The sequence below is a fragment of the Odocoileus virginianus genome, unplaced genomic scaffold (assembly GCF_023699985.2).
Source record: "Odocoileus virginianus isolate 20LAN1187 ecotype Illinois unplaced genomic scaffold, Ovbor_1.2 Unplaced_Contig_23, whole genome shotgun sequence".
NCBI classification, from domain to species: domain Eukaryota; kingdom Metazoa; phylum Chordata; class Mammalia; order Artiodactyla; family Cervidae; genus Odocoileus; species Odocoileus virginianus.
The window spans coordinates 389,951-400,898 of NW_027224340.1; the positions used below are offsets into that span (position 1 = coordinate 389,951).

The window sequence follows — 10,948 nt, forward strand, 5'->3', positions numbered from 1 at the left end:
TGGTCGTCTGATTACGCTGATCTTTTCAGGAAGGCTCCGAGTTCACTCGACAAAGCAAGGGCATTACGCGGGGAGAGCATGCGCCAAGGTGGAACAGTTGAGGTGGTGGTTTAGGAGGGCGGGGCCCGCTCTGTGGGGTATGTGCTGTCAGCGATGAGTCGTCAGGACTTCAGGAGCCTTGAACGCCAAACCAAGAGCTGGGCTTTATCCTGCAAACAAGGAAGGGACAGTGGAGGAAAAGCGGTGCCTTAGACCTGTTGGAGAAAAAGACCTCTCAATGACTGAACTGGGCTAGGAGACACAAGAACCTCTCAGCTAGAGCCCTGGAAACGAACAGGACTTGAAGAGGTGACATGGGAGTCCAGAGGAAGCCAGATGAAATATGAAGAATCTGATAATAGAGGTAGCAGTGTAGCACCCCAACAGCAGCATCTCGGCCCCAGGCTTCCTCCTCCAGAGCACCCATCACCCATCCCTTCTCCCAGCACCTCAGTGAGAGCTGCGCACCCACTGTATGCTCCAGATTTTCAGCCCTCTAAGGGTATAACTGGGGGCAAACTGGGCAGGGGGAGTGCTGCTGCTGCCCAAGAAAAATCTTGAGTAAAGTTATATAAAGTGTGTCCTTGTGCTTCCATGGCTTCCCTTGGGTCTGAGGGTTCTAATAGCAACATCCCACCACTGCTGGTGTCCTGGGCCTGATAAATCCCTTGTGCAAATTTGCCCAGTCCTCCGGGGGGGTGGGGATGAGGGAGGCTTTGGGGTAGCATACAGAGCAGGGTACAGAGCACTTGAGGGGCAGAGCCACAGATCGGGCCAGGGAGGAGGTGAGGGGACAGAAGGGTCTGGGACCAGAAGAACCATGTCTCAGGGCTGCTGCCAAACACACTTTTCCAGGGCTGCACCTTTGGGCCAGGCCCTGTGCCTGCTAAAGCACTTAGAGGCTCTAGCCAGGCCTGAGCAGGGGGTGCTGGCACCACAGGCTTCATGGGGCTCAGCCTCCACTCCTCCCAGAGTGCCGCTTCTCCACTCAGGCCAGACCCCACCAGCCCGGGGAGCATCTCCCTCCTTCTAGCGTAAGCTGCAGGGCACTGGGAAGCCCTGTGTACCCACACACAACACAGCTGTCCTCACTCCTGCCCAGGGTGATGCCAAGTGGTCCTCCCAGGCTCCCCTGGGCAGGAACCATGATCCACAGGGATGTATTCGCAAGGCGTGGCCCCAAGAGGTATCCAGTAAAGCCCTACGGCTAGAAGGCCTTCCCTTCCATGCACACCCACCCAGGGGCACTGCCTGAGTGCCCCAGGGGACCACGTGACCTCCTCCTCTGGAAAACTTCCAAAGGATCTGGACCCAGAGGCCCAGAAGAGGGGGAGAAAGACAAACGTGCTTCCAGGAAGTTCTCTCAGGCCAGGGAGGTCCAGCTGTCCCAGGGCCACTGAGGTGCAGACTGAGTGCACAGTGAGGACCCACTGTTGACCAGCACCAAGGAGGGAAGGAAAATGGCCTCCAGGACCTGGGGAGCCTGCTAGGGCCCTGCAGCAGCCTGTGGGAAAATTCCTTGAGTCAACTGTATCTGTCTCTTATTTATGAGTTTTCCTCCAGGAAGCCCTCCCAGACCACCATCCAAGTCCTGCTAGCTGCTTGGTCTTGAACCCTGAGCAGGACCCACCCCTTCTTGGCAGCTCATCTTGGACCAATCACTCCTCTGTTAAATGGGAGCCTGAGATCTGGGTGGGATAAAGTAAGTGTGTGTCATAAGCCCTTCCACGGACTTTTCTTTCCAGCTCTAGGGGGGTGCCCAGGGCAGCCCAGGGGTGAGGAATGGGGCCTGGGTGGCCGCCGCAGCCCCCACTGGAATCTTCCCTGCCCTTTCCCTCCCTTCCAGATTAACCGAAACCTGCTAATTGTGGCTGCCCTCAGCACGCTCCCCTCCCCCATCGCGTATTTCTGCCTCCCCTCCCCTCCCCCTTCCATCCGAATGATAAAGGGCTTGGCCCGCCAGCCCCCGCCTGGCCTCAGGTCCCAGCTCTGCCTCCCCACACTACCACACTACCCCGTGCCCAGCACCCACTGCCCGGCTGGGCCTCTGCCCACGTTTCCTGCTTCCCCTGCATGGGGCCCTGCAGCAACCCCCGCCTGGGGCTCCCCGAGGGGGATTCGCCCTCCCAGCCCCCCAAAAGGAGGAAGAAGAGATACCTGCGGCATGACAAGCCCCCCTACACCTACTTGGCCATGATCGCCCTTGTGATCCAGGCTGCACCCTCCCGCAGGCTGAAGCTGGCCCAGGTGAGAGGACCCCCGCCCGCTCTCCCTCGCACTCGGTGATCGGACCTGTGCCCCTACGCGTCCTCCAATGACCTGAGGCTCAGGCTCCGGCCTCCACCCTGACCTGGCCGTCCCCAGCCATACCAGGGGGGCCAGTCCCGGCCTGGGCACCCAGGGAGAGAACTAAGGTGCTCGGGCAGACCCCTTCCTGGCGAGGCAGGCCACACAGTGGTGAAAGGAGGGGCAGCGTTGCCCCCGCCCGCGCGCCCGGGCTCACGGCGCCCACCGCCCACCCAATGGTTTCAGATCATCCGTCAGGTCCAGGCCGCGTTCCCCTTCTTCAGGGACGATTACGAAGGCTGGAAAGACTCCATCCGCCACAACCTCTCCTCCAACCGGTGCTTCCGCAAGGTGGGGCAGGGCGAGGGTCAGAGCCTGGGAGCGGGACGCCGGCGGAAATCCTGATATCCGGGGTCGTGCAGCCCCACCCAAGACTGCTCCCCTCCCCCACCAGGTGCCCAAGGATCCCGCGAAGCCCCAGGCCAAGGGCAACTTCTGGGCGGTCGATGTGAGCCTGATCCCGGCCGAGGCGCTGCGGCTGCAGAACACGGCCCTGTGCCGGCGCTGGCAGAGCAGGGGCGCGAGGGGAGCCTTCGCCAAGGACCTCGGCCCCTACGTGCTGCACGGCCGGCCCTACCAGCCGCCCAGTCCCCAGTCGCCGCCCTGCGAGGACTTCAGCATCAAGTCTCTGCTAGGGGGCTCCGGGGAGGGGACGCCGCGGAGCAGCCCCAGTCGGTCAGGCTCAGAGCGCTCAGGGGAGGGAGAGCTGCCTGCTGCACTCCCGCCCTCTGAGAAGCCTCTGTGGCCCGTCTGCCCCCGCCCAAGGCCCATCAGGGCAGAGGGGAAGACTTCCCAGGGGGAAAACAGCAGGCCCTCCATCCTGTCCCCTGAGCCCAGGGCCTGGCCTCTCCACTTACTGCAGGGCACCGCAGACCCCGGGGTTCTCTCTGGTGGAGGTCACAGGGCCTCGCTGTGGGGGCAGCTGCCCACCTCCTACTTGCCCATTTACACTCCCAACGTGGTGATGCCTTTGGCCCCACTGCCACCCACCTCCTGCCCCCGGTGCCCTCCCTCCACCAGCACAGGCTATTGGGGGGTGGCCCCGGAAACCCATGGCCCCACAAGGCTGCTCTGGGATCTAGATGCTCTCTTCCAGGGGGTGCCACCCAACAAAAGCATCTATGATGTTTGGGTTAGCCACCCCCGAGACCTGGCTACCCCCACCCCAGGCTGGCTGTTCTCCTGGTATGGCCTGTGATGCTCCCAGGGCAGGGGCTGCTTTCCTCTGCCACCCTTAGGCTTGTTGAGGAGAAACCAAGGTCTGTGTGACCCTGGCAGCCTGAGACAGAGGCACCAGCCACGCTGAGAGTCCACTTGTTTATTGGCTGCCCCAGAAGAGCTATGGCCCAGCAGGGCATCACCCTAGAGGCAAGGCTGGATGGAGCAGGGCTCTACCTGGAGTAGCCCTTCCTTTCCCCTTCCTGGCCCCACCTTCTCCAACTCTCCTTCCATCTATCCATCCATCCATCCATCCATCACCAGCTGTCACCTCCCCTCCCTGGCTTGGGCTGGGGGAGGGAAACCTAATGGGGCTCCAGCCTAAAGCCCTGTCCTCCCTCAGCTGTTGCCTGGGAAAGAGGAAGCACCTTTGGGGGGAAGGGGATCGAGAATGGAGACTCTACTTGGCTTTGGTGATGGTGGTGGGGAGGTAACAGTAAAGGAATAGACATTTCAACCCAAGTCTAATGTGATGATGGGATAGTGACTCTGGTGACCACTTGGCCGCGGTCTGCATCTGCGGCCCTGGGATCCCCTGCTGTGCACCGCGATAACAGCAGATGGTGATACGGGGGCGGGGGAGGTGTGATCATTACCCCAGGCAGAGCACTCCTCCAGGGTGGGAGAAGAGGGTGGGCTCCGGCAGTGGGGGGGGGGGGGGGGGGGCAGCGGCCCCCAGAGATCAAGGAAGTCATGAGGAAATAGGGATTTTGCTGCCTCTGCCCGCAGAGATGTGACCCAGGCTCCTTGGGCAGGACTAGGAAGGCAGGTCCTCCGGCGGTGCCAGGGCCAAGCTGGAGCCGCTGTCTAAGCCGGGGCTTGGAGGGCTGCCGGGCGACGGCGTGGGGGTGCAGGGGGTCCCGGAGAGTGGTGTGTCGGTACTCAAGGAGGAGGGTGTCCTGGAGCGGGGGGCCCTGAGGGGCCTAGCCGGCCCCAGCTCCACTCGGCTCACACGCTCGGCGAACTTGAGCGAGCACACCGTCTCGCCGAGATCCTCGGGCCGCGTGGAGATCTGCGGGTAGCAGCGCTGGTAGGCATGCCCTGGTGGGCGGCGCCTGGCATGCAAACCACACCCCCGCGGGCCGCCCCGCCCACCTGCAGCAGCAGCACCGCCGTGGCGCCTGGGCCCAGCGCCGGCTGCAGCAGCCGTGTGAGCTGCGAGTCACGGAAGGGCACGTGGGGCCGGCGGGCCCGCAGCGCGGCCATCACGCCTCCCAGCGCCAGCAGCGAGCGGTTGATGGTCCGAGCCTCCCGTAGACGCTGGGCGCCGTCCCGGTCTTCCTGAGATCTACTGGCCGCCCCCGCCTTCCAGGCGCGCTCGGACCCCGCCAGGTCGACGAGGTGCAGCGTGCCTGCAGGGGCGAGCGAGCCGGGCGTGGACGGAGGCCCAGCGTGGGTGCAGCAAGGCCCCCGCAGGGCTCAGGCTCCGAGGTACCTGCGGTGCTGGTACCGCGCGATGGGGACGCTGTGCGCAGTGTCAGTGTGACCAGGGCGTGCGAGCGAGAGCTGCGCTGGTTCATGGCTGTGGCGGCGGTGGCCCGGTTGCTCCTCCCCAGGCTCAGCATCTGCAGGATGGGCGGACAAGGGCTGGCCTAGGGCGGGGCCCGCGCCCCCGGTGCGGGTAAGGGCGGGGGCTAGGAGAGCTGCGGGGCCCCACTGGGCAGCCTCACCTGGTGCAGAGACTCCAGGCTGGGCACGTCCCAGTGGGTGAGGCCAGCCACCTGGACTCCCCCCTGGCCTGCTGGGCCCTGCCTCACTGCCAGGCGCTGGGGAGGCCCTGGGGCAAGGAGGTCCCTGGTGAGAAAGGGCAGGGCTCCGTTGGGGGGGCTGGGGGTGGAGACAGAAGGGGTTGGGGCTGGGGGCAAGGCGGGAGGCACCAGGTGCCCCTGACCTGACAGCCTCGTTGTAGATCTCCACCATGCTGAGGGTCACGCGGTGCTGCCCGCCTGTGCCCATCTCCCGGAACAGTGACTGCAGTGCCCTAGGAGCGATGCCGGGGTCCTCAGGCGGGCCCTGGGGATAGCGTGGGGTGCCTCAGCAAGCTCACATCCCAGCCCCTGGCTCCAGAGCTCCCCAACTACACCCTTTCCCACCTCCATGCTGTAGGTCTTCCCCGTCCCTGTCTGACCGTAGGTGAAAATGCAGACACTGTAGCCCCCAAGGCAGGACAGCACAGCAGACTCCAGCTCCCTGAAGACCTAGGGGTGCAAAGGGTTTGGAAGGGCCCTAAGCCTGGGGCAAGATGTGACCATAACTTGATTCTCCTGGGAGGAGACTGGCTTTAGGGGAACGTGGGGGAAGCGAGGATCTCCCAACCGACAGAGGAGGCTCCCTGGACAAGGTGGCATTTGCAAGAATTTGCCAGCCAAAGAGGGAAGGAACATGACAAATAGCAGGAACAGAGTAATACGGTCCTGACGACTGACTGCTTGGGAGACTTGGGGGTGTAGCAGTCAAGGGTCCAGACCCTGGGCTCAACGGCCAGGTTCAATCCCTAGGTGGGATTGGAGGCAAATCTCTCATCTTTTCCTCTGCAAGGTGGGGACTGTAGTGGCACCTGTTGTGAGGATTAAGTGAGAACATGGAAAGAGGGCTAGTGCAGCACGTGGCATGTGATGGATGAACCCAGAGGGCCCATGGCTGGGGGGAGGCAGCAGCCAGGATCCTGAAGCTGGGCCCTGGGCGGGTGCACAGAGACAAGTGAAGGGGACATGGAGCTGGGACTTGGCATCCTGCTGGCAGCTGGACACCAGCAGCAGCCTCCTGAGCAATGACATGGTCAGCTTCCATGCCCAGAAGGCATCTGGTAACTGAGTGGGGAGCCAGTGCTGTCTGAAATGTTGACCGCCAGACGCTAGAGCAGAAGCCAGAACAGCCAGTGAGGTGGCTGAGACTCCATGGCTAGAAAGGAGCGCTGTGGGTGCCCCTGCAGAGGCGTGGCACACAAGGGAGGGGCTCAGCGCCTGTGACTCTCCTCCAGAACCACAGGGCCCTGTCCACCCGGGAGACAGTGCACAAAGGGGCCCCTGAGGGCTGCAGACGGCACGGAGGCTGAAGACAGGGTAGGGGTGCTGTGGGGTCGATGGACGTAGGTGGCAAACAGCTGTGGTGCCCCAAATAGTGAAAGAGGGAGCCCTGGCCGCCTGCCAGGCACTCTCATCACCGTCTGTCCCCGTGAGGCCACCACAGTCTGATGTCTGACAGCTGTGCCTCTCACCTCACCCTCCCAGCTCTCAGCCTCGTTCCTGAGCTACTGGGAAGCTCCAGCTGCACAGTGTGTGTGCATTGGAGAGGGTGTGTGGGAAGCAAGGTGGCAGGCGCTGGGGCTTTAGCCTCTGCTTTCTAGCTCCCTGGGTCTGGCAGGAAAGGGGAGGAGGGCAGGATCTGAGTAGGGCACTGGGAGAGCCCTGGTGCTGGAAGCTCACCTGTGCTCCCCACTCCCCCAACCACAAAGCAAGGAGGGGTACCCCCCTCAGAGCGGGCCAAGCTGAATGCTGGGCCAGGGAAGTGGACAGCCAGGGAAGCCTGGGGGACGGAGGTACCCGGGCACAGCAGGGCCGCAGCTGTGCCCTGCAGCCCCGCGGGACTGTCACTCACGCATGCTCTCCTGGCACAAAGTTACTTTTGAAAATGTTAATCTTCCTTTAAGCCATAATCTGTCTTCCCCAGCCTGCAAGAGCTTGGTGGGCAGATGCAAAGGAAAAACCCTGGGAGGAAAGCAGGTGCCCAGCTAGGATGCCGGCCCTGCTCCCAAGCCCCATGGCTCCCTTCCCTTCCTTGCTGGAGTCCAACCACCCTCTCTCCTAGGAGGGCGGACAGACAGGAGCCTCCTCAGGACTCCAGAGGATCTGAGAGACAGTCGACACAGATCCAAGGGTGGAGCATCACCTCCTCCTGGCTGGCGTGCGGAGGGAAGACCCAGTCTAGGCGGAAGCGACGCTGGTGCCCTCGATAGCAGGTAGTAACAGTGCCACCTGGGCCGGGCTCTAGGCTCACCAGGCTGGAGGGTGTCCCTGGCCTCAGGCGACACAGCACACGAATGTTTCCTGGGGTGGAGATCAGGTCCAGGCGCTGCCTCCTGGGTCCTGAAGTGTGAAGAGCCTCCACGTCCCCAACCTCTGCCACTCCAGCCCTTTGCTCCCCAGACCTGCTGTACCTTTGAGCTCCAGCAGCCGCCCTGGGCATCCGGGGAGAGGCCCCTGCGGCGCCTCCGCGAGTTGAGTCCCAGCCCCATCAGCTGACAGTGCCCCCAGAGCCCAGGAAACCTGGGGGAACAGAGATGTGAGGGAGGGGAGGCAGTGGAAACAGCTGGGGGATGCGGTGCTGAGGGCAGGATCTACTACGTGGCCCAGCTGTGGTGATCTACTGCTTTCTGTGGCTTCAGGCCCCGGGGACAGGGGAGGATCTCTCAGTGATCTGGGATGGAGCTCAGGGACCTGAGGAGAATGCTGGCTCCTGGCAACCCTGTGAGAGATCCACTGTCACCCCAGTCTGCACAGGACACAGTCACTCTGGCTCCAGAGCCCCTAGTCTCCATCAGAGCAGATAACACCCTGGGACTGGAAAGGAGGCAGGGACAAGGGCTCCCCAAAGGAAGGCCAGTGAAAAGGCTGCCAGAGAGCAAGCGCGAGGGAGGGAGCAAGTGGTTCTGACCTGTCCCTGGGCTTCGCTCAGAGAACCCTGGCAGCTCTGGGTAAAGGTGCTGACGAGTCCCCGGAGGTCCCCGCAGCCCTGACGCAAGCTGGCCATGCGAGCACGAAGTCCTGTGGGGGAGGCCGTGGTGAGGGGAGGCCAGACCCCACACCTTGCCATGCGCTCCACAGCCCCGGAGCTTACCTGCCAGCTGCCCTCGCATCTGCTGCAGCTCCCTCCTGCAGTTCTGCTCAGTCTCCTGCTGGAGCTGCCGGAGGGCCCCCTGAAGGCCCTGCAGCTGCACCTCCTGCACCCCTAGCTGCCCCCCACCCAACCCCACCCCTGTCACTGAGGAAGCAGGCACTTACCAGGCTCTGCCTCAGACACCCCCTTCCCAGCGCCCCAGACTTCCCAGCCCCTGGGCCCCATGCCCACCTGGACTCGGAGGGCTTCCGTGGTGTCCTGGGCTTCTTGAAGCCGCCCCCGAAGCTCCAGCAGGGCTTCTGCCTTCTCCTGCAAGGGGAGTCGGAGCCAGTCAAACTGTGGAGGCAGGAGGCAACTGGGGGGTGCACTCCAGCTGCCCCATTTTACAGATGAGAAAGTTAAGAGAGGGTTGCAAAGCTGGTCACACATCCGTGCCTCCCAATTCCATGCAAGGGTCCATTCCCCCAGTCCTTCTGCTCCCCTGGGGTCAGCCACTGGTTTATTTGCAGCATTCAAACTCTTAGTGAGACACGTGGAATCTAATTCCCTGCCCAGGGATGGAAATGGGCCTCCTGCATGGGGAGTGCAGAGTCTCAGCCCTGGGAGCACCACGAAGGTCTCCTGAACAGGGCTACCATGCAGTTGCTGCCCACAGTCTGGGCCCAGGTCTGAAGGGTCAGAGGGGGAGTCCTGAGAAAGCATGGGCAGTGCTGCTAAAGACCAGGTGTGCGGGAGCCCCAGGCTGCAGCGATGGTCACAGCTGAGAAGCAGGATACCTGGGGGGCCCTGGTGTGGGGGGCAGGGCCCCAGTGCAGCAGGAGGTCCCGAGTAAGGCTCAAGCTCTGTTTCAGGGCTTTGTTCTCCAGAGTCAGATGCTGAACCCTTTTCTCTGAGTCTGTTGCTCCCTGGGAGAGAAGGAAGTCCTCAGGACTCCCCTGGAGGCTGGGGCCCTCTGTGGGCCTTCGTCCAGCCCCCATCCAGCAGCCTCACCACTCCCAGGCGCAGCTGGCCCAGCTCCTCCTCCTGATGTTCCAGCTGCTGCTTCAGCTCTTCCAGCTGGAAAGGAGGGAGGGGCACCGAGTGGAACACCTTCTTCCAGGCCCCTCCCAGACTCCCAGGCCCTTCCCAGATGCCCAGGCCCCAGCTGCTCTGGACTCCTCACCTGTCCAAGGATGAGCTGTTCCAGCCGCTGCCAAGCCCTCTGGTCCTCTTCCAGCTGAGGAGGCTGTTGCCCCTGGGCCTCCCCCCTTGGTGAAAGGGAAGGGCTTTCTTCTTGCAATGGGGATCCTGGGGTGGGGTGGACCCAGTTAGAACAGAAAAGCTCTGTGGCCTGAAAGGGGGCACCTCACATCTGGCTGCACGGGTTCTGGGGGGCACCAACCCCTGGATAGATTCCCTCTTCAGCTCACTACTCCTTACGCACCAGCAGGAGGAGGGTGCTGCACCCCTGAGACAGGCTGCATCCCCTGGGACAGGGCCTGCCTGCCCCTGGGACTTCGAATCCATGCCAGGAGAGCCAAGAATTGACCAGTCACCGTTAACAGTTGGGGAACATCACCGGGCTGGGAAAGAAACAGATATCAAAGCGGAGAAGAATGGGGGCCGGGTGGAGGGAAAACAGGGATGGATGGTGGTCAGAGGACCTGCAGAGACAGAACAGGTGGCTGGAGAAGTTTCAACTGCTCACCTTGCTCAGGTCGGGAGGAGTCCCAAAGCTCTCTTCCGCCCCCAGCTGGACTGACAGGAACTCGGCAAGACGCACGAGAGCCTCTTCCAGGGAGACCTCCGCCGGACAGCGCTCGGCTCCCCCTCCCGACCCATCCTCGGCCTCCGAAGAGCCTGCGAAGCCAGGGAGCAGGATGGGGAGGCGCGCTGGGTCTTGTGTCGGACGCTAGGCCACCAGCTGGCGCCTGCCAGGTCCCTCCCTGCATCTCTCAGTAGTGTTCCCGATGCACCAACAGTACCTACCGACCAGGCCGGTCAGCTCTGTCCACAGCTCTGCGGTTGGCTGGTCGGCGCGGCGGCGACTCCCGGGCTTACAGCGGGCGCTCTAGGGAGGCAGCAGGGGAGAGGCCCTGAGGAGAGGCCAGGTAGCCCGTGGGGTCCCTGCCTCCGGGGACTGAGCCCGGGGGCTGGCGCCGGGCTCTCAGCCTCCAACACCAGAGAAGGGATCTTCGGCACGGGCCCTCCCCCGCGTCAGCGCCCTGGGACCTGAGAACCGTTCTCGGGAAGAGGGTAGCCGGCAGAGCCGAGCGCTCCCCCGCTCACCTGGGCCGGGTTTCCAGCGTCGGCGGCCGTCGCGGCCCCGCCATCCCTACGGAAGAGGCTGTAGAAGATGTAGATGAGCAGCGAGTAGAAGGCGTACATGGGAGCGCGGGGCGGCAGAGGGCCCGGCTTCACGCCGCCCCGCGTCCCCGCGCCGACACCGCGCCCGCCCGCCGCAGAGCCCGCGCGCATGCTCCGGCGGCCGCCCCCTCGGCGCAGCCCCGCACCCTCTTCCAGCATCCCT

General features: G+C 63.4%; 2 protein-coding genes across 7 annotated transcripts; one reads left to right on the top strand and one right to left on the bottom strand.

The window, feature by feature from the left end:
• Positions 1-837: 837 nt before the first annotated feature.
• On the top strand, positions 838-4,066 carry FOXH1 (forkhead box H1). The gene is made up of 3 exons (XM_020884471.2): positions 838-2,286; positions 2,572-2,676; positions 2,780-4,066. The coding sequence occupies exons 1-3, from the start codon at positions 2,113-2,115 to the stop codon at positions 3,581-3,583; spliced, it is 1,083 nt and encodes a 360-aa protein (XP_020740130.2). The 5' UTR covers positions 838-2,112; the 3' UTR covers positions 3,584-4,066.
• Positions 3,689-10,906, bottom strand: KIFC2 (kinesin family member C2). Of its 6 annotated transcripts, none has more exons than XM_070464340.1 (18): positions 10,708-10,906; positions 10,408-10,489; positions 10,127-10,278; positions 9,863-10,001; positions 9,602-9,726; positions 9,430-9,495; positions 9,216-9,344; positions 8,671-8,748; positions 8,440-8,494; positions 8,257-8,366; positions 7,760-7,868; positions 7,492-7,688; positions 5,697-5,801; positions 5,495-5,616; positions 5,274-5,397; positions 5,039-5,168; positions 4,699-4,955; positions 3,689-4,615 (listed from the first exon to the last, which is right to left on the bottom strand). In XM_070464340.1, the coding sequence occupies exons 1-18, from the start codon at positions 10,894-10,896 to the stop codon at positions 4,361-4,363; spliced, it is 2,424 nt and encodes an 807-aa protein (XP_070320441.1). In that variant the 5' UTR covers positions 10,897-10,906; the 3' UTR covers positions 3,689-4,360. The 6 variants fall into 6 exon arrangements, with proteins under 6 accessions (XP_070320441.1, XP_070320443.1, XP_070320440.1 ...); XM_070464342.1 differs by having other exon boundaries at positions 7,600-7,649; positions 8,440-8,554; XM_070464339.1 differs by having other exon boundaries at positions 7,492-7,649; positions 8,440-8,554.
• Positions 10,907-10,948: the final 42 nt, after the last annotated feature.